Source organism: Vespula vulgaris, chromosome 20 (assembly GCF_905475345.1).
Source record: "Vespula vulgaris chromosome 20, iyVesVulg1.1, whole genome shotgun sequence".
NCBI classification, from domain to species: Eukaryota; Metazoa; Arthropoda; class Insecta; order Hymenoptera; family Vespidae; genus Vespula; species Vespula vulgaris.
Window position 1 is genome coordinate 1,373,787 of NC_066605.1, and position 23,714 is coordinate 1,397,500.

The 23,714-nt window shown below is 32.9% G+C and overlaps 1 protein-coding gene across 15 annotated transcripts in view; it reads left to right on the plus strand.

Annotated features, from left to right (window-relative positions):
* Positions 1-23,714, plus strand: part of LOC127071098 (voltage-dependent L-type calcium channel subunit beta-2) — a 79,111-nt gene that overhangs the window by 48,486 nt on the left and 6,911 nt on the right. For 3 of the 15 annotated variants that reach the window (XM_051009983.1, XM_051009987.1, XM_051009997.1), the window contains 9 exons: positions 11,166-11,282; positions 12,661-12,780; positions 13,603-13,813; positions 15,330-15,427; positions 16,103-16,239; positions 16,353-16,518; positions 16,611-16,980; positions 17,643-17,681; positions 21,676-23,714. The exon at positions 21,676-23,714 is cut by the window's right edge and continues 6,911 nt beyond it. In XM_051009983.1, the coding sequence (XP_050865940.1) occupies positions 11,166-11,282; positions 12,661-12,780; positions 13,603-13,813; positions 15,330-15,427; positions 16,103-16,239; positions 16,353-16,518; positions 16,611-16,980; positions 17,643-17,681; positions 21,676-21,863 (1,446 nt within the window). In that variant the 3' untranslated portion in view covers positions 21,864-23,714. Of the gene's footprint in view, positions 162-1,518; positions 2,080-4,643; positions 5,867-7,407; positions 8,081-11,165; positions 11,283-12,660; positions 12,781-13,602; positions 13,814-15,329; positions 15,428-16,102; positions 16,240-16,352; positions 16,519-16,610; positions 16,981-17,642; positions 17,682-19,869; positions 20,206-21,675 lie in introns of those variants that run through there. The other 12 variants (XM_051009984.1, XM_051009988.1, XM_051009985.1 and 9 more) reach the window with 10 other exon arrangements.

Sequence of the window (23,714 nt, forward strand, 5' to 3'; positions counted from 1 at the left end):
TTGAGAGATAGATCAAAATATAATAAAAGATCGATCTCTCGATCTGTCTGTCTCTCATTCTCTCTCACTCTCTAAAACGTGTATCTGTGAATTTGTGTTTGTGAGAGATAGAAAGAAAGAAAGAAAGAAAAAAAAAATAAGAAAAGAAAAAAGAAGAAAGAGTGAGATATTAATCGTTTCTAAATCAAAACTGTTTAGATTTCTCTTTTTCTTCTTTTTTTTTTTTGAATTCTTTCTTTCTTATCTTTGTTATTAAAACGAGCTTTCACGAACACGTGACACAATTTTCATCTTGTTAGTCTTTTGCTTGAGATAACTCGACGCTGCGAAAGCGTATGCTCGCTTTCTTTCTTTCTTACTTTTTATATCTTCTTCTTTTTTTTCTTTTTTTCTTTGTATTTTTTTCACCTTCCAAGTCTCATTTTTAAGAGATCGATCGTCCATCGAATTTTTCTTTTCTTGTTTTTTTTCTTTTTTTTCTCTTTTCTTTTTTTTCATTTAATTTGTACAAATATCACACTCACGATCGTGTACTTACAATTCGATTATATAATAATTTGAAAATATGTAAGTGTATTGAAGTATTATTTTCACGATAAACACATCAAATTCTATTGGATAATCTCCAATGGATATTAATTTTTTTTTACAAGAAAAGTTACACACACACACAGAAAGATCTATGGATCGATGCCTTAAATACTTCAAATTCCTGTTTAAATATCATTTGGAATTTCATTTACGTGAAATCCTAAGAGTTTAGTCATAAAATTCTATTTTTAATCGTCTCGTAAATTTTACTTATACGCTCTCGTACTTACATATATAAAATATTTTTCACGTGTAGTGTACATGTTCGTTCATTTTTGTTTTACTATACGAAGTACGTAAAAAAATTGGAATTCGTCGCCAGCTCAAGGCCAGGGCTAAAGATTAACAAGTTGGATATACTCTCTCGTTAAAGACGTCACGAACTGTTACACTCATCCTCAGGCATCGATCCAAAGATCGGTCGATTGGACGAAAGAGCTCATTAGTTCGCTCCTCCCTTTTCTTTCTTTCTTTTTTTTTTTCTTAGAGAATCACTCTCTGTGATTAGAATCACTCTCCTAATCTTACATTCGTACTAAGTATCTTAATATTCTTTCTCTATTTTCTTTATACCTGAAAAGAAATAAAATCTTTCTCTTTTTTCTAACACAAAGAACACTATCGTAAAATATTACCAATACTATTTTCATATCAAGAGAGAAATTCTTTTTTCCGATAGAGAAAAGCGTCATAAAATGTTTCAATATTTTTTCTTTTCTTTTTTTTTTTATTAAGAAAATAAAGAAAGAAGATATTTTGTGTTTTACGCACAGAGAGTGTCTTTACAAGATTTCCATGTTTTCATGTGAAAAAGGAAAAAAGAGAAGACAGAAAGAAACATTTTTCTTTATCTCTTTTTTTTCCGACACTGAGAAAAGCCTTTGAAATTTTTTTGTAAAATAATTAATTTCTGATTAATGGGATTAGTTAAAAGTTGGGTGAAAAAGTGATATATCGTTTTGAGCGTTTAACAATACTGTGCGATAGGACAGTGAACTTGATAGAAAGTGAGAGGACATAATAAAAGAAAAAAAGAGAAGAAAAAGAAAAAGAAGAAGAAGAAGAATAAAAAGAAAAAGAATAAAAAGAAGAATAAACAGAAAAAGAAGAAGAAGAAGAAGAAGAAGAAACGCTAAATGCGGCCGAGAGGTAGAACTCGCGATGCAAGCTCGTGCCGGAAGTCGATGGACTCGCGAAGCTGACGAAAGCTCATTCGTTTAGGCCCACGAATTCGCAAGCTCAACGCCAGCATTCTACCAGCATTTTCGAGTCCACTTCAGTATATCCTCGACTTCTCGTATCGCCATCTCATTGTATCGAGCATTTCACATTTTCATCCGCCCTTTTTACTCATCCACGTCTCTATTTCCTTTCATTCATCGTGCTTAACACACGAGCTTTGCTTTTCAACGAAGCTTCAACTGGGAAATGGCGCACCTGCGAAAACCAATGAGACGAGAACATTACAAAGCTTTTGGGAGAAGAAAGGTAAACGTCACGACTACTTAACGCTTACTTTCAATAATTCAATTACAATTATATTTCATCTACAATAATTCTCTAATCATATTTACTTATTTTTCATTTTGTATAAATCAATTTCCTTTTTGTTTTTTTTATATTTTTATACTTATACTTAATGCAGTATAATTACGTAATTTATTGTGTGTATCATAATATTAATCTTTCTCTCTCTGTCTCTTTTTCAATGTAAAATATTTGTTTCCACCTGCATAATAAAAACTTGCTATTATTACTTAATATAGGATAATAGTTATAATCAGTATGATTAACTATAATTGATATAATTAATATAATTATACTATAAGGGTATAAATTATGTTTTAATATAATAATAACATACATATTAGCATAATTATACTAACCATAACTTATAGTTATTATAAATCATTTTTGAGTTTCCAACAGGATGAGTAAATAAAATTAAAAGAAAAAAAAGAAATATATATATCACTACGAAGTTTACACATCATTATAGTGGCGCTTTTCATCAGTTATCTTATAATATTTATTGAAGCAGTCAGAAAATACTCCTACACAAAATTAAATATAGAACGAGACAATATAAATTTTAATCTATCCAGCTATATATATATATATATATATATATATATATATATATAAGCTTTAAAAGCTCTAGAAAGGAAATTAATATAACGATTCACTAAAATATTTTAAATTGGCAGTACTTCCGCCATCTTGAAATTCATTAATAGTAAATTAGTACAAAAATAGCTACATCCTGTCCTTCGCGAAGTCTTCGTTGGAGCCAAGTTTTCTAACGAATTGTTTCGAGCTTCCAAGATTATAAAATCAACGATGCGTGGGGGAAAAAAAATCATTCTTCCGCGATATATGCGCTATTAAATTTATTATTAAGTTTTTATTATTAACTTTTTACTCCTCTCTAAGTAAATTATTGTCTCTCTCTCTCTCTCTCTCCCTCTCTCTATCGATTATCGATTAAACAATGACACGTACGTTACAAAAGGATGTCACGAGGAATTCGATCGGCACGACCTAACATATGAACGAGAGCATGCGCGTTAAAGATGGACGGGAAACGATGCATTTCAAATTTATTTTTGCTCATCCGGTACACGTGTGATAAACCGTGTGGAAAGTACCGAAAGAACGCACAAAATACTATTCGATACGTGATAATATATACAGAAGTATGAAAAGAAAAGAATATTTCATTCCCTTACACGTGCAGGTAATATCAAAACATTTACAAATCAATCTGAAATCGTATTAATGCTTTGAGGAAGAAAGGACAAGAAAAAGAAGAAGAAAAGAAAAGAAAAGAAAAGAAAGAAATAAAGAAACTATTCGTATTTATTTTCAACAATCTCTTTAATACTGGCAATAAATTTTTCAATCTGTGTGAACATTAAAAAACCTACGAGGAACTATATATTTCTATTATAAATAAAAAATAAATAAATAAATAATAAAACAAAATTATGATATCGCAATAGAGACATTTATTTATTCCTCAGAAATATATATATATATATAAAATGATAATAATATTTCGTTGCGTTGAAGTATTCAAATAGAATTATTATGTACAAAAAGATAGAAAAAAAAAAGAAGAAAGAGAAAGAGAAAAAAATTTATTTGGAATTCTAATAAATCTTAGAAGAAAAAGTGAATGGCGATTATTAGGTTCCATCGTAGGGATAACAAGATCGTAGGGCAGATTGACTTTTCTTTTTCTTCTTTTCTTTCGTTTCTTCATTGTATCGAAGTTCACAGAGAGAAAAAAAGAGGGGAAGAAAGAGAGAGAGAGAGAAAGAGAGAGAGAGAGAAAGAGAGAAAAAGAGAGAAGGTGATAAAGGGTGGGGGTGGGCGTGGAAGTGAGGAGTGAGGGTGAGGGTGGAAATGGGGGTGAAAGTGGGGTGGGATTGTAGACGCGTACGCACCCTCGTTTGACCCACATAACTCGACCTATATTTCAAGGAAGCTTACAACGTGGCGATCGGCCACGAGGACTGCACCCTTTGTTGACGTATCGTGCATACTTTCACGATTATTTAACTGACCTAAGTGAACGAAAGTTTAAGATGGAATGACTTAAAAAAAGAATGTAAAAAGAAAAAGCTCCCTTGAAACATAATTTCAAGTTTTATTTAAAACTCTTTGGGGTATATACATATACAAATATGTGTATGTAGGGCTGTGCATATATATATATATATATATATATATATATATGTATGAATGTATGTATGTGTGTGTACGGCTTCCATCGTTGTATTCTCGTGTCTCATTAAATTATTTACGTCCTATTGATTTTTCCTACTTCATAATTGACGTTCCCCATTCGTTCTACCGTGATCCTCTCTTTATTCGCTTAACTTTTTTATTTACCATTTCTTGACATGCCATCTAGACGATTTAAATGTCAATATTTACAATCGAACGGAATTAATTAATTAGGATTTATTGAGAATCGTTAATATTATTATTTTCATTATTATTTCTTCACTATCAACATTTAAAAAAGATTTATAATATTGTTATATTACTTTTTATTACAATATTATTATTACTCAACTATCGACACGTAAGAACGATTCATTCAAACGTCAAACTACTTCCTTTTTTATCAGGACACACGAAACGGAAAGAAAATGATCTGAAGAATCGTCCTAACTAACATTTATTATTATAACTCGAGCGTTATCTTAAAAAAATGATTTAGATAGATCTAGAAGAAGAATTTTAAATACGAACATTTCGCGATCTTCCTAGTATTTTTATTATCCCTTCTAAACGATCGACGCATAAAGGAAAAAGAAGAAAGAATGATCTATGGATCCTTCTATTAAAAAAATAAAAAAAATATAAAAAAAAAGAAAAGAAAAGAAAAAACAGAGAAAGAGAAATAAACAAAACAAAACAAAAAACGAACGAAACTAAAAAACTCACTCGATGTAAGGGACTTAACTCGAAAGAAAAAAAGGAAAAAGAAAAAGAGAAAGAATGAACGAAGAGAAAAGGAATGAAAAAAGAGAAAAAGAAAAGAAGAAAAGAAAGAAAAGAAGAGAGTGTACAGAAGAGACAGAGAAGCACGTTGGTGGTACGAGTGCAGTGGCCTGGAGTGTCTTGGGGGGTTGGTTTAGAGGGGAAGAGAAGGAAGGGGTTGTGGATCGATATAGTTACGGGGGTGTCGTCCGGCTTCCTCTATACTGTACGCCGCCTTGCGGTAGAATCGTGAACCTCAAACGACACCCAGCCAGTGTATATGATGTATCAAGCGACCCTCGTCAGGAAGAACGAGATCCACGTTGCCTGGTGGTGGTGTTGGTGGTGGAGCTGGTGCTGGTGCTGGTACTGGTGCTGGTGTTGGTGCTGGTGCTGGTGCTGGTGCTATTGCTATTGCTGGTGCTGGAGTTTGTGTTGGTGTTGGTGGTGGTTGTGTTGGTGGTGGTAGCAACGAGCCGGCACTGATCTCAGAGCTCGTGTCTTGTCTCAGTCAGTCAGTACGCGGAGAAACAGCCATCTGATCGGTTGACCAATTTGATCGTTGATTCTTTGCTAACGTCTCGTTACGCATTATACCAACCGAACACTGAATTTGTTTAGTTTGAACTTTCGGTGCTAATTCGTTCTAACATTCGACATTCGTTTCGTCAATCTTTTCCTCGTTTTTCTTTTTCTTTTTCTTTTTCTTCTCCTTTTCCCATGCCTCTCTTCTTTCCTCTCTCAATAAGAAGTTTAGTCTTTGAATAAGATTGTTGATAAGGTTTGTAACAGCCTTCCGAACGCCGGTGAATCATTGACCGCTATGTTGTAAGGGCAACGTGCTAGCCAAAGTTGACGTAAAAAGAGAGAAAGAGAGAGAGAGAGAGAGAGTAAGAGTACGATGGCACTGTGTCGTTGACCCCTTTCCGGATGTCTATGCACCTCTTACTCGAGGCGCCCTTTCGCTCTTTCGACGTCTGCTTCCGAGATCAGTCCAAGTGAGATTTCTCTCTTTTGTGTGACCCCAGTGCTTCCTTTTTTTTTCCCTATTTTTTCTTTTCTTTATTGTTCAACGATATATCTCCAAGTCGATCGCTTTAAATCGATCGATATCAACGAGATATCAAGCTTTATTTCAATCTTATTAGTAGCATACTTTTATATCGTTCTGTTTAATTAATTCTTTCATTTCCTTTTGTATTCATTCTTTCTTTGTTTTTTCTTTTCCTTTCTTCTTTTCCTTTTCGTTTCAGTCGGAAATAAAAACTTATCGAATCGATTAGAATCAGAAAAAGAAATAGCTGTATATATTTTTGTTAAAGATAGTTGTGCGTTTATCCCATAGAATTAATTAATTATTCAGGCCAAGCGATCAGGGATTCGCGTGACAATCTTGCCCGACGCTGCTACTCTAATTTCATTTTTTCATTCGTCGTCCTTCGCTCGTACACACACACGCGTACACACACAAACAGACACTTCGATTTTCAAGATAACGTTGATGCAATCTAGATAATAGAAGAGGTGTATAGGTAATATCTTTTTCTGTTTCTTTTTGTTTTCTTTCTTTCTTTCTTTCTTTCTTTCTTTCTTGCTTTCTTTCTTTCTTTCTTGCTTTCTTTCTTTCTTTCTTTTTTTCTTTCTCTCTTTTCTCATTATCGAAGTAAATTAAAAAGAAACAAAATACTCGTGGAGTAACGGTGACCCTGTACTGTAAATGAACTGTCTAAGCTTGCGCTTTGCATAATTGCCTGCGTGGGATAGTAGGATCGCGTTTTAAATCGAGGAAACCTTAAAGAACAAGAATGAACAAAGTGTTCAACAATTTCTGAATATATTGTGTATATATATATATATATATATATATATCTTTTTCTCCTTCTTCTTGCTTTCTCTTCTTTCTTTTTATTTTCATTTATAATAAAAATTCTCGTCAATTAAAATAATCTACCCCTCGGGAATATAATTTATATATCATAGAATTATGATGACCTCCGGTTTATCATCCTTTTAATCCATAGGAATTTCATGTTAAGAGGGTTACACAGATAAACAGGCGCCAGTGTGGCACCCTCCTAGCCGACATAAATCTAAATTGGTCTCTGAGTTTTATTCGAGGGGGTAGACGTGATAGCTAAGAAAAAAAAAAGAAAGAAAAGAAAAAGAAAGAAGAAAAAAAGGGAAGAAAGAAAGAAAGAAAGAAAGATGTTTACGACCGTCTACATGTGAGACAGTTTCATTACTTATAATAAAAGATTTTTTTCTTCTTTTCTAACTTGATTAACCTTCGTAAAATGATTCACCGGCGTTCTTCGAAAGAAGAAGAAAAGAAAAACGAACGAACCTACGAACGAATATCGATAAATAAAAATAATCGATAAAATAATTATTGAAACAATTATGAAACAGATTAATTATTAAATAAAATTTCACGCAGCAGCATATACGAAAATAATGGTAACGAAAAGGTGGACTATGAAAATAAAAAGCAATTTTTAATTTAACAATCCAAGTGTCGTTTTGGATGGCTTGCAAAAGAAAACGGAAAAAGTCGAAGAAGCAAAGTGTTTAAAGGAAAGGAAAAGGGAAAACAAATAAATATTTATCGTCGGCGAATAATCACGTCGGAATGACGTAGCACCGATAAAAAGAGTTCGTAAAAGAATCGAAATCGGAGAAGAATTCGTTATTGTAAATTGCAACGAACAAGAAATAAAAAAAGAAAACGCAATGCGGTAGCATGCGTAGAATTTGAAATTTTTTGTCGTCGCGTTTTAGTTTCGGTTTTCTTTTTTTTTCTTTTCATTTTTTCTTTCTTCTTTTCTTTCTTCCTTTCGTTCTTTCTTTCGTCCATTCTTTCTTTCTTTTTACATTTTCTTTCTTCTTCAAACGAACGAGTGACGACGAGAGGAAAATTATCGAAGCCTCGTCGATTACGTTGGCGATGATCGGATACAATCAGCACAATTCAGGCTACAACAAGCTGTTCACTCAGGTATACTAAACATAATTATCCACTAAATCGTATTTTATTCGAGAATAATAATAATAAGAAAGAAAAAGGGAACACAGAAAAAAAAACAAAAAAGAAAAAATAGGAAAAAAGGAGGAAAGAAAGAAGCACAAAAATACAGGCGCACGTGTTCGCGCACGCACGCACGCACGCAGAAACAACAACAGTAACACCAACAACGACAATGACAACAAGAACAATTCTACAGTTTCTTTAAATAGGACATAATCGATCGATAATCATCGTCATTATATAGTTAGACATTAGCTAAACCTGGCGTAAAGTAAAACCGACGGAGCATGTTAAAAAAGGCAACGCAAACTCGAAATCCTTTATATCCTTATCGCTTTTTCTTTATCATACGAAGCCATTGCTGTTTGCTTTATCAAGCGTTAAACCGTGCGACAGGTTATATGCACTTTGTCGACATTGTAAGATATATATCTTTTTTGTCCTTGAGATAATAACCCTCAAACCAAGAGTTTTCAAAGAATTTCTTTGCAGCATAAAAGATAAGAGAGAGAGAGAGAGAGAGCGAGAGAGATCTTGCAATCATTCTACAATTCTTCATTGGTATAAATAAATCATCGAAAAGATCGATAGTTATATTTAAAACTTCTACGTAATCTTCTAATACAATTATTGAAATAACGGCATTGTTAGGTATCCCCTTTTAAATCCTCCGTCTATTACACGTCTCTGTTCTATCACTAATATTTACGACTCGTGAAATTCTCGAATAGAATACTCTTTCATTCGTAATGACTTTTATTTTAATTCGGTAAAAATAATCCTAACAATATACATATCATAGATATACGAGTAATTTGCTATCTATTGGAATCGACTCTATTGGCTTAGGTTTAAATTGACTATCAAAAAAATATATAAATATATATATGTACATACTAAAAAAATTCCATCTCTCTTTCCCTCATCAAGAATACATACGTACATCCATACATACATTTACACGTTTATATATATATATATATATATATATATATATATATATATATATATACACATGTAGATAATATATAGCTTGAAGAAAATACTCGAGTTATTTCCATTCAAGTATCTCCTTCGAATTTCGACGCATGCGAATGCAGAAATTGCTTACGTTCTATTCTGATTGTGAGAAGAAGGTCTTGATAGTAATAGTAGTGTGATCCTAGACTATGGTGTGGTCTGTCGAAAGCATGAAGGAGGAGACACATGTACATGAGAAATACAGAGACTAGTTATACGGGGGGTGGGTATGCGAGGGGTAAGCAAAGGCCGTTGGCATGGCTACGACCCCCCGACCGAGTAAATTCGTTCTATGGAAAGCTCCTTCGTCTCGTCTCGTCGAGGTGAGGAAAGACGAAGACTATTCTTTTCAAACTTTTCTGTTTTTCTCTTTCTAATAATTGTCTCTTTCTCTGTCTTTCTCTTTCTCTTTCTCTTTCTCTTTCTCTTTATTTTTATCTTTAGTTTTTTGACAACAACGAATAAAAATATGTTAAGGTGGATAAGCTACGAATAATGAATGACCTTGAAATGCTACAGATATGCTCTTTCATATACTTACTAATCGTCAAACTATTTCGATTGGATAATAAGAAACAGAACGTAATGATCGATAATTTGTAATATCTTTGTGAAAAGACGATATAAAAATTTTCACGAGGATTTCATTGAAGATATTCTATTAGCAATGATAACACATTCGTCGACGTTCTTCTTGTTACCTTAAAACTCCTTTTAATTGATTAATTTTTAATTAGAATGTATCGTGTTAAGTCTAAAATGTTTCATCATATTCAACATATATACATATTTGTAAAATGTCAAACGGATGACAAATGACAGATGTTTATGTATATTGTAAATCAATATGACAACGTAAATCATTATTTTACCATGGATCATTCGAAAACTCGACTTTAATTAATCATTAATTGGATGTAGAATCAAATGTAAATTCTTACAAGTATTCTCTCGTTCACAATATATTTTTTGAAACATTATACGTAACCCGTTGAAAAACAGACGTGACGAATTGGACCTGCGTATCCTGTAAGTCGCACAATGACGTCTTAAATCGTCTTACGTTTATAAAAAAGCAAAAAAAAAAGAAAAAGAAAAAAGAATAAAATGAAATAAAAAGAGATAAAAACAACACGACTTTAATTAATCGCTAATTAATAAGGATCTTTAAAAGTCGAATTTTAAAAATGTTTTTATAATGTTCAGAACATGTTCGTAAAATATTCGATATAACTCGTTGAGTAATGATGACAGATTATTAGATGTATGCGTCTTGTAAATCACGATGTAGTACCTACGAGATATCGTATATATTATATCCTGTTGAGAAAAGTCTCTTTTTCTTTTCTGTGTGATACTATATATAACATTCGTATATCTTTTTGTTGTTTCTTTTTCTATAATTTCTTCAACTTCATCTTCGAGTTCGTATATCATTCTTACAGAAAAAATAGATCATCGTTAAAATATAACGATCATCGAAAAATTCTCTAAGCTTTCTTCGTTCTTTATACCTTGAATTCCTTTGGAACGTAATAAAATACGATATCGTTAACGAGAATGATTATTACAATTTATTATTTATTATTTCTTACAACTTTTTATTTGGAAAAGTATAAACGTTTATTCATCGACCATTCTTCTTCGTATATTCGATCACAAAGATCGCAATTTCGTATTGATCGTAATTATTGAAAATTAATAATCGATAAAAAGACTTATTTTTTCTCTCCCTCTCTCTCTCTCTTTCTTTCCAACGTTCAATGGTACTCGTTTGAAGCAGACCTTGAGAAATTTTTTCAAAGCTTTCGAAATGCTTTGACGAAGCTTTTTTTTATTTCGTTCGAAGCGCCCTTGCTTCGTGACATTCTTTTCATTTTACTTTTCGACGATGTAATCGCAACCTAACGCCGATGTTATTTCTTTCGTCACGTAAGATGTGCGTGATATTGAAAAGATCAAAAAAAAAAAAAAGAAGGAAAAGAGAAATGTAAAACAAAATAAAAATAATAAAAAATAATGTGTTGATTTAAAGGGCTCGGCGGACTCGAACTACTCACAGCCGAGCTCGGATCTCTCGCTGGACGAGGAGAAGGAGAACTTACGACGTGAGAAAGAGAGGCAGGCCCTTAATCAACTAGAAAAAGCCAGGGTGAGTCATTTGTTGTTTATAATATGTTCTAGTTTGCTTCATACTCTTTACTATTACCTTTCTCTCTCTCTTTCAAGTTGCATCGTACTTTTCTTTTTCTTTCTCTTTCTATCGTAACAATGTAAAAGAAAAGAAGAGAAGTAGAAAAAGAGAGAGAAAGTATCGATCGTTTCTGTACAAATATCCTATGACGTTACTGTGGCTATCCTTCCCCCATAAAAAAAGTAAGAAAAACAAACAAACAAATTAAATAATTTCTATCCTACTTTTTTCTCTTTTTCTTTTATTTCTTTTATTCTCTCTTTCTCTCCCTCTCTAATGACAATAATCATTAAGGCAATTTTGTTATATTACATTGGACGCGAATAACGAAGTAATTGTACGATGGGAAAAATGTTTCTTTCCTTTTTTCTTTTTCTTTTTTTTTTTTTCTTTTTTTTTAAGACAGAAGAGTATAAACTCGCAAAGGATCATCATCGATGTCGCGAAAGGAAATAAGAGGAGTAGTGGAGGAGGGGAAAAAAAGTGTCGAGAGAGAACCTAAACTCGATCAATCAGCTTAAAGAAGAAAAAAAAGATAGATAAAGATAGATAGATAGATAGAGAGAAAGAGAGAGACAGAGAGAGACAGAGAGAGAGAGAGAGAGAGAGATATAGAAGGTGATATTGATTGACGGTACACGACCTTCCAGGACGGTCGGTCGCAACAAAAACGAAGAGACTAACAGAGCACCTATCGTTCTTTTATTTTTTATCAAACGACTGTTATTGTTAGTCGTCTATGCAATGTGCGTTCTAGCGTTTAGACGATCCACCGATCTCAACCGTGAAACTAATACCGATCTATTTATTTCTTTTTTTCTTTTTATTTTCTTCATCTACGTATTATATCGATCGATCGGTTGTTTTTTTCCCCTTCCTTTTTCTTTTTTTTTTTTTATTTTTTAGTAAAGAAAGAAACAAAAAAATAGACAGAAACATTTTTTTCTTTACCCTAGACGACAATTTTCTCTGACAGGATAATTTTAGATTTAACGAGAACGTAGACGGCTAAAGTAATAAAGAAGAAAAACGAATGATCATTACGATAAATATATCTATATATAGATACATATTGTATACCTGTCCATGTCATATTACAATAATAATAATCGTCTAATTTAAATCTAATGGGTATGCTCTATGCCGTATATACACGTCTATGGTTACGATTGAAAAGAAAGACGGAATGAGTTTGATATTAAAACATGTATTATTATGTTTCTCGAGTTTTGTATTATCGATTTATTTATTCTTTATTATCTTTTTATTTTTAAATTATTTATTATATGGACGTAGGATGTATATCAATCATTGAATTGTACTCTGATTTGTTTAGACGAAACCGGTAGCGTTCGCAGTGCGGACAAACGTGAGCTATGACGGATCCGCCGACGATGATTCGCCTGTCCATGGCTCGGCTGTTAGCTTCGAGGTCCGAGAATTTTTGCACATCAAGGTAAAAAAAGAAACGAAAATAATCAAAAGTACATTTTTGTAGAAAAGTTAGATGTATATAGACACACATATATATATATATAATTTTTTTTCTATTTAATTTAACTCATCATACTCTCGAAAATATTTTATCGAAATGAAAATAGGACGAAGGAAAGCCATGTTAAAATCGATTTCTTTTTTTTTTCTTTTTTCTTGTTTTTCTTTTTCTTTCTTTTTCGACGCGTCAAGATAAATTAGAAATATGTTTCTTCCCTTCTTGTTTTTTTTTCTTTCTGTCCTTTTTTTTTCTTTGTATTTTTTTTTCTTTTCTTTCCAATTTGACTTATATCATACTCTCCTCTCGGAAAATTCGTCGAAAGTGAGATAGTATAGTGATTCTCTTACGTCAGAAATAGGAAGAAGTTCCAGCTATGTTAAAATCGATTTTGGCACGTTTCCACGTCGTTGCTTTAATACTTACTCTCGTCTTTCTCATCTTCACGATAAGATAAGACCAAAAAAAGGGATAACACGATATTATAAATCGCGATTAAAAATACTCTTGCTTACAAAATAATTATAACGTTATTATTTAGGGCAAGGAAAAGTAAAAAGATATGAACGATAAGGAAACGTAGGAAAGAAGAAAAAAAAATCGATACTTGATAACATTTGCACACAAATAATAATAATAATAATCAGATAAAATAACAATACAAAGATAACGGTAGAAAAGAAATACATATCTAATGTAATAAAAATCAATGCTAATATATTTATAGATATCTCTCTCTATATATATATAATATAATATAATATATAATAATTATATAATATTTAGGAAAAATATGACAACAACTGGTGGATCGGGAGGCTCGTGAAAGAAAATTGTGACGTCGGTTTTATACCATCCCCAGTGAAATTAGAGGCACTGAGATTGCAGGCTAGCGCAGCACGTGGTACAAAAGGTCTCTATTCAGCACGAGGAGGGTCTTCAGGGAACCTTGGCGAGAGTGGTATGCCTTCACGTGGTTCCACGCCACCTACACCAGGTATCCTAGCACGTCCTTCTTTCTTTCCCCCTGAAATCCACGGTCTATCTACCGGGTGTGCCTGTTCTCGGCACTGGCTCTTTTTTGATCCTGACGACCGAGATTCAGACGGCCACGTGATTACCGGGATCAGATGGGACACCGTCCTTGAACAAAATCATTCGTTTTCGAGACAGAGAAAAAGAGAGAAAAAGAGAAAGAGAAAGAGAGAGAGAGAGAGAGAGAGAGAGAGAGAGAGAGAGAGGGAGGGAGACAGAGACAGAAAAAGAGAAAAAGAGAGAGAGAGAGAGAGACAAACAAAAATCCTAAGTATCTTCCTTTCAAAACTTTCAATTCGTATTATCCGAAAATTTTACACCAAAAAATTGACACGCTATAGAAAAACATAGTGATCACACGTGAAGCACACGATTCGTTTGATAACCCCTTTTATCTCTGAACACGTAACTTCGTCTTTTTTTATTTTTCCTTCTTTTTCGTTTTTTCTTTTCTTTTTTTTTTTTTGTTAATGAAGATATGTATACACACATACACGATTTTTTACATGCAATGGCTTTTATTATTTACACATATACGATACGAATACTATATATAAATATATATATATAGACAATAGTTACACGTATCCATACATTACAATTTGGATCCCTTTTTTTCTCTCATAGGCTTTCTTACCTTGCAAATCGTGACATTTCATTCACCGCACTGTTCAAAGAAAAAGTTATGGAGTCTAGTTTTAAAACGACTATCGAGTTGCATGATCATGCGAATGTTATGAATTCGATCGAGAGAGAGAGAGAGAGAGAGAGAGAGAGAGAGAGAGAGAGAGAGAATTCGTCGTAGATAATACTGATTAAAAATTATTTCTCAATGAAAAATATTTATTGCAGATAAGAAAAAAGAGTTAAAAACTAAAAAGAAAATAAAAAAATATTTACGACGAATTCGACAGGTGAATATTATTATTATTATTTTTTTTTCTTTCTTTTTTTTACGAATCAAAAATCTATTAACCAACTCAGCTTTTTCGTAGCACCGATCGAGTTCAAATCAGGCTTGATTTAGGCGTTCAACTTTCACATTCACGGAGAAAGTAAAAAACACGCACACGCACACGCACACGCATACATACAAACGATCACCCAACCACCCACCCATTCACTCCCACACACACACACATATACACAAATACACAGACGGCCACACAAATTTGTTCAACACGCTCGCGATTTTTTAGCATTGAAAATAGCTGTAGCTGAATCTTGGTAGTTTGCTGCTATGATAGCGAGCGTATGATGAATTTAGGTATTAGTTATGCACCAAAGCAAGCAAGCGTTTCTAAGCTTATTTATTATGGTTCTTTCTTTCTTTTTTTCAATTGGAGACGGAGCGACTCCTTCGAGTGCTCTTACCAAAAAAAAGAAAAAAGAAAAGAAGAAAAAAGAACAACAACAAAAAATATAATTTCGGAACGATTTAAAAATATTCTGTTTTCTTTCTTTTTTTTTCTGAACAGGTGACGATAACGACAGCGTTGGAAACGTAAGACCAGGAAAAGCAACCTTGACAACACCTCCAGCCAAAGAAAAACGAAAGAATTTCTTCAAGAAGCCGGTAAATCGAACGACGAAAATCCTAAATCCTTATATCGTTAAATTTTCCCGAATAAAAAATTGATCCGATCGTGTATTTTTTGTGCGAGCTGTAAATGTCATTATACGCGTACTATCGACGTTTTTACAAGAGGAGAAATACGAAGAAGAAACACAAATTTATATAAAACATTTAAAAAAAAGAAGAAGAAAAAAGAGAGAAAAATCAAACGTACAAAAGACAAAAAATATCTAAGTACGTGCAGACAAACGAGAGATAAGAAAATTAAAGAAAACGTGACACCGTTAGAAAGAGCGATAGATGTAGTGTTCTAGTCAATGAGAGATTAGAAAATTTATCGTGATGCTTGGCCAAAGTAATTTACCACGTCACGCTTCGAGATGTTATTCGAGTGCGTATAGTACTTATAGTAAATAAAATTCCAAGGCTTTGGCCGTTGAAGAGAGCAACTTAGATCGCATGTTTCGAACGACCGTGATCATTATTATAATAATAACTGTATTCAACGTATCAATGTATGCATTACGTGTTGACGAAGTTCTACGTAACGTTAGAAATATACTTCTTGAATCTTGAATCTCGTTAAAAAAATGGATGACTTTTTTGTTTGTTTATTTAACGATATTTAACGTCGATTGTTTTTTTTTTATTTATTTATTTCTTCTTTTCTTTCAGGAGACAACGACACCTTACGACGTTGTACCTTCTATGAGGCCTGTTGTCCTCGTTGGACCATCTCTGAAGGGCTACCAGGTGACGGACATGATGCAGAAGGCACTTTTCGACTTCTTGAAGCATCGATTCGAAGGAAGGTACGAGATATTATCACGGAAATCTTCTATTAAATCTTTTTTTTTCTCTAGATACCGTTCGAGTGTACTCTTCCTTCTCTCACTTTTTCTCTCTTATTAATTTCTTTTTATAGGATTATTATAACAAGGGTGATGGCCGATATCTCATTAGCAAAAAGATCATTACTTAACAATCCCACCAAAAGAGCGATCATGGAGAGATCGACGAGTAGAAGTAGTTGTTTGGCAGAGGTTCAAACAGAGATCGAGAGGATCTTCGAGCTGGCGAGGACACTTCAGGTTAATTATTTAAAACCAAATAATTGGTTTTCTAAAAATTAATTTTTTATCGATCTATAAATGCGTGTGTATATATATGATTCTTTTTTTAGTTGGTAGTCTTGGATTGTGACACGATCAATCATCCATCGCAATTAGCGAAAACCAGTTTGGCACCTACAATCGTATATTTGAAGATCTCGTCGCCCAAGGTTTTGCAAAGGTTGATCAAAACCCGTGGAAAATCTCAGATCAGGCATTTAAACGTCCAAATGGTGGCGGCAGAAAAATTGGCGCAATGTCCGCCGGAAATGTTCGACGTAATCCTCGATGAAAATCAATTGGAGGATGCTTGTGAGCATGTAGCCGAATATCTCGAAGCTTATTGGAGAGCTACCCATCCTCCGGTAATTGCAGCGGTACCACGTGCAATGCCGGCACCTGATGCACCAGTCGACGCGTTAACTCCTCGCGTAACACCAGGTATCGTATTTTATATTTGCAATTCATCGGTGAAACGAATGATGCCCGAACCTATAGATCTTTTTTCTTTCTTTCTTTCTTTCTTTTTTTCTTTCTTTCTTTTTCTTCTTTTTTTTTATCGAAAGAAAAAAAAAGGTCATTTTCGGCACTCGAATTTATTTAACGTAGAAACTTTCTCAAAAATTCAAGATCGCGCCCTGTCTGATGTAGAACAATCTTTTTTTCTTTTCTTCTGTTTTTTTAAAGTCATTAACGTACCTTCTTCTTGTTGTCGGCATCGAAGCTAACAACAGGAAGTCGCTCTATATTCGACAAATAAAAAGGAGTAGACTCGAGTGCCGTTTAGAACAAATCAAAAAAAGAAAAAAAACTTGAATTTAAGCAGACAGTCTTCGACATTCTGCATTATATATATATATATATACAATATTAATCGTTCGAACGTATAATTTTCTCGTAAGAAAAATTCTTAACTGGATCGTTTTTTCCTAAACCTTTCGCCCTCAACCCCGCCCTCATCACCCCCCTTGAAACTTTTCAGCAGATAGTTTTTTTTTTGTATTTTTTCTTTTTCTTAATTTTGTTTCTTTTTTTTCGAAATTCTCTAACGAAATCCCCTATTCTGTCTACTAACACTCGACACTTTCTTCTTAATCCTTCAGGTGCCCATCACGAGAGTTACTACGGCCACGAGCCAAGAGGTAACTTAAACCTTTTCCTTCGAGCGCGCATCGCTGCATCCCCCTTTTTTTCTTTATCTGTTTCACTTCTTACATCTCTCTGTTTTTCTTTTTTCAATTTTTTGTCTTTACTTATTTTTTTTTCTTCCTCTTTGATAACACATCTCTGTATTCATCGTCGTTATCTTCGGAATTGCACGTAAAAGAACGTTGCATGCACGCATCTTCTACCTTTCATTGTCTTTTTTCTTTATTATTTTTGATTTATCGTCATAAATATTTCCATTGAAAATCAGCGCGATAGTTCGTAGATCTGTTCTTTTTTTATTTTTCTGGAGGATGCTCGTTCGCCTAATTGTGTTAGATGAATATGAATGAGCTTAGACAAGTGACAAATTGTCAATTATTTTGTAATATATGTACGTACACGTTATTTTTTTTTTATAAACAAATTTCTTGTTCTATGACACGCTTTCGATGTTGGAATTCATTCCTTTTTTATTTTCTTCTTTATTTATTTATTTATTATAACTTTTGTAAATACTCAGACAATGTGTCTTTTTATCTTTTTTTCTCTGTTCTTTTTCTATTAAAAATCATAATTGTCATTTTATTATGTCGGTAATATAGTAGCTGCTGCATGTATGTATGTATATATATATATATATATATATATATATATATATATATATTCAATGTATTTAGAAGCACGTATATATACACAGACACATACATACACATATGAAAATAGAGAAACTGAACGTATACCGGATGGACCAGAAGTTCTTAGATAATACTTACAAGCCAATTGCTTTTTTTCGATACTTTTTAGGGCCTAATTTTTTTTCGTTTCAGATTGTAAAAAAGTTTTCTAGGCTTGTAGTTTTACGATTTGAAAAGGAAAATTAGCTTCTCGAAAAAAGGACGTCGAAAAGAATCTCGAAAAAGAGTAATCTTTTTTTTTAAACCTACGATATATTGGCCCACCCTCTATAATAATTTACTTATGAAAAGGATAGAACAATTTTAACAACGTCGATAATTTTGAGAGCGCATCTCTTTTTCTCTTCTCTGATCGTCTCAATTTCTTTTCTTTTTTTTTTCTTTTTGGTAATCGTCGACCTGACGTTTTATGTTTTTTTTTTTTCAGCAACGTTTTATGCCACCACAAACGTGTATCCATCGCAGTGTGAGAGAGATAGAGAGATCGGGCCGCGATGACCTTCTTCCTGTTAGCTTCTTAAAAACGTTCTCAATAATTCTATTTTTTTTTATGTTTTGCAAAAAAAGAGAAATAGAAAAGAAAAAAAAAATATACATAAACAGAAACGAATTTTTCTTCTATTCGAAACTTTTTCTTCTCGTTAATGTTAAAAGAAATGTTAAAAAAAAAAAAAAAAAGAAAAGGAAAAAAAGCTTAACTCTCGTGCACGCTACGCTCTCTACTACTTGTCTATTATAGGCTCACACGGACACACGAGTGGATTTAAAGTCAGTTTATAGGATTTCTTTCTTTTTTTTTATGTATATATATACAATATATAGAAAACGTGATCGTGTCTAATCCTCCGGGATTTTATTTCTTTTTTCTTTTTTTAATTCGTATAATCATTTCATTTTATTGGCTTGTCCGGAAAATCCGTGTCGTTTCTTCATATATATATATATATATAATATACGTATGTATGAAAGGTCAAATACATCTTTTCTTTCTTTCTTTTCGTTAATTTATTTTATTCATTACAATCTTTGTATCTAAGACAATAGGCACGAATATTCTGGACAATTCAATTACTATATCATATACCATCTCTAAGTCCACGCGTGTTCTAGAGCCACGCCAGACTAACACAACTCAAATCAGCTGTGATGCGCACGCGCGTATATATATATAAAATAAAAAAAATACTACTTGACTAGCCTACTACTATCTTATATATTACTATATATATATACATATATATATATAGGTAAAAAAAAAATTTAATACAAAAAAGATATACGTATAATATAATAATACCTATATAATCGCGCGAAGAAAATGCAAAAAGTTAAGGAAGGAAAAAGAAAAAAAAAATCCCCCTAAAAAAGGATTTAAAGAAAAAGAATAATGAAATAGAACAAAAAAAAAGAACAAAAAAAAATAAGAAGAAGATCTCTGAAAGCTCTGACTCCGATGTTCTCTGTTTTCTTTATCTTTGTCTAAAAGTCATCGTGGAGGCGGTGGCTGCGACGGGGGTCATCCGAAAACAGGGCCGGCTCAGCACGACCGGTCAGAACTGATGAATCGAAGAGTCCCAAAGAGTCGAGTGTTAAGAGAGTTCGGGGCCTTCTCTCTACTTTTCTTCTTCATCCTTGTCAAGCATGGATAAAAAACTTCTAATATGGGATTGAGAATCGAGATTGTTAGAAAAAAGGAAAGAGAGAGAGAGCGAGAGAGAGAGAGAGAGAGAGAAAGAAAGAAAGAGAGAGAGAAAAAGAAAGAAAACAAATAATAAAAACTATTTGTGATTAAAGAAAACCTACTTTGTCAAAGGGTCGCGTTGTAAGTACACCCTGAACTTGGGTTTTGGTGCATGGGGCCCAAAGAGAGAGAGAGAGAGAGAGAGAGAGAGAGAGAGAGAGAGAGAGAGAGAGAGAGAGAGAGAGAGAAAGAGAGAGAGAGAGAGAGAACGAGAGAGAGAAAGAGGAAACAAAACATATATATATAATATATTGATTTATTTATTCCCGGTTATTTTGTTAGTTACTCCATAATCTCCCACTCCGCTGCCCTTCTTTCTATGTCGGATTTGACAAATTTTGATTTTTCTTGATCCTTCTTTGAATTAGCCTTTTAATTATCGATCCATCACTATCACGTCACCAACCTCTGTCAAGTCTCCTATTATTTTATTTTCTTTTCTCTTTTCTTTTTTTGTTCCTTCTTTTACCGTTTGTCTGGCAAATACCACGTTTCGCAAATATATTTCTCACATAGAATAGGAAATTATAGAATAGTTTTAATCAGTAGATATTAACGGCGTTGGATCGGTCTAATCAGTGTTACCTGATCATCGAAATCATTGGATAGATGCCTACTTTTCTTTTTTCTTTTTTTTTTGTGTTTCTTTCTCTTCACATCCAAAAACTCGACGATTGGACAACCGATCGATCGTACAATTGTTTGATCTATTCGAACGTCGAAGTGAGAGATTTAATAAGATTTAGAAAAAATATTTTAAAATGTATATTCACTTTTCACAAAATAACCAACGCGATCTACGAACAAATCTTTTTTCTTTTTATTTCTTTTTAAGTTTTGTTTTGTTTTATTTTATTCTTTTCCAGCTTGCGATACTATATATATCTCGTGCATGCACTGCTCTTTGTTAGATTGCGCATGTTGTTGATGTACTGACGTATGATCTATTTACGTATGTAATAACTACTGTACTGATCCCTGATGCTCTTGTAGAATATTAACGGATTGCAAAATGCTTCAAACTGCTTCTTTTTTTTCTTTTCTTTTCTTTTCTTTTTTCTTTTTTTTTTTCTTTTTTTAATAATTTTTCTCGAAGATCTACGCTTCGGAGAAAATTTTCTATTCGTCTCGTTAAATCAATCTTTCGAATTTTGTCTCGAAAACATTTTTTATATCGCGACTTTCTCTACAAACAATTCTTTCATTACAAAATATCATATTTCTCTTGGAATATAAATAATATAGAAAACGAAGTTGATAAAAAAAAAATTACAAAAAGAAAAAGGAAACTCCCTTCGCGAGAAAATTCTTTCGAAACGAATACCAAAATAAAAAAAAAAATAAAAAAACTAATCAACACGCGAATGATCAAAAAGAGTCGGAACGAGACAAATTTCTGTAGAAGAATAAGAAAATAAAAAATAGAAAGAAAATACGAACCACCGAAGCATGGATCTTTAAAATAAAAAAAGAATCAGCCATTCGATATCGCCAATTGATCTAATCAAATGTAAATCTTTTTTCTTTTCCAAAAAAAAAAAATCTAAACAGGTTCGTATAGTGGCAGCGGACACATGAGTGGTGGCACGAGAAGATCACGTTTGGAAAGGATGGATCGTGATCGTCTGGATCGTGGAGAACATGATTATGGTACCGAAGAGGAATCATACGTGGCTGATTATGGGAGTGCGTCGAGACGTCGCCAACAGCAAGATTCGCGCGCTCTTAACGCCATTTAGGAGCTGGGGCCCCGGGGCCTGTCGCTACAGCGCTGTCCCTACCTGCGCACCACCGCCCTTTAGTGTGTGGGGTCGCAAACAACCCCTTGCGCTAAAAAAAAATAAAAGAAGAAAAAAATATACAACAACAACTCTTTACAAGCTAACCGAACGTCCGAAGCACGCGGGGAGCGAGCCGAGTCTCTCTCTCTCTCTCTCTCTCTCTCTCTCTCTCTGTATCTATCTATCTATTTCTCTCTCTTTCTCTCTCTATCTATCTATTTATCTATCCATCTATCTATCTCTGTCACTGGGGGCTGTCAACGATTTTCCTCTTTCATCCAACAAGATCAGGAAACTACTGTACGCATAAAGGCAGACGAATTTAACACGTACATACAGACATACATACATACATATGTGCATACGTACATACATATATACACGAATTAAAATATGCAAATATATATATATATGTTTGTACATGTGATTGATCAATAATTTAATTACAATAAAATGAAATTTATTGAATCAATTCAATATCTGAAAATTCTCTTTAAAAATGTTATGATAATTGAATTGGTTCATAAATATATATATGTATGTAACATTTTATTGTAATTATATAGATATGCATATATATATATATATATATACCAATGATGCACCTCGCCGATATATAAATAGTTACAATACATACGTCTCAAGTATGAGTTGAAATGAAGATAAACATCGTATGTACATATACATATATATATTTATATATATATATATATATATATATATATATATATATATATATATCTTCTTAAACGGATGATCATTCCACGGCTCACTTACAACCCCTCCCCTCATTCGATAAGAATAATCGATCTGTACATTGTATATCGATATCATCGTCGAAAGACTCGTGTATTTGTATTTCATCCGAAGTCATCCGATCGAGATCGAATCGAGATATTTCTTTCTAATCATCGTTTCTATTATTAGAACAATTCTACGAAGGATAAGTTGAATGGATTTAGACTTGAAATTTCTCGAGTTGTCTCCGATAATAATTTCTATTTCGAAACTTGAATGCACATACTCTATCTCTCTTTAATATACATAGAATCATGTTCGCACATCTTATATTTATATACATATATATACCCACGAAAGAGATAGCCCTCTTTATTTATTTATTTATTTATTTATTTATTTATTTATTTATTTTTAGTTTCTTTTTTCTTTCTTTTTTTTGGAAACATTTTTTTTCAATCGATCGATCGATAAGATTTATCCTTTTGCACTTTATCGATCTACCTATCTATCTATTTGTCTATCTATCGATCTTTCTATCTATCTATCTATCTATCTATCTATCTATCTATCTATCGATCGTGGCCATATTGGCTTAATTGCGTTCTGGTAATAGCACAGTCCCTTTCACAGGCTCGGTCGTTCAGTGTGCACGCTATATAACAAAACCTTAATGCGACCCTCACCTATTTATCTATCATGCTACCGGGGCCACATTTCTTCCTAGTATGCGATTTTCGATCGTCGTTAAAGCCCGAAATGAGTTAATTTAACACGGTCTTTCTTCTTCTTCTTACGAAAACTTGATTATACCTAGCTATATGGCTTTTCCTTTTAATTTAATATTTCCTTTCACGTGCATATAAAAATATATATATTTATTAGATTGATGCAGGAATAATTATAGTTTTTACCTATCGAATATATGGTAAAAACAGCAATTATTTTCCAACCATTCTAATATATATATATAATTAATGAAAACTAAAAATAAGTATATACATGTGTGTGTGTATCCATATATATGTACGTGTTTAGTTTTCGACAATTATGTGATTTTTATGACTGATA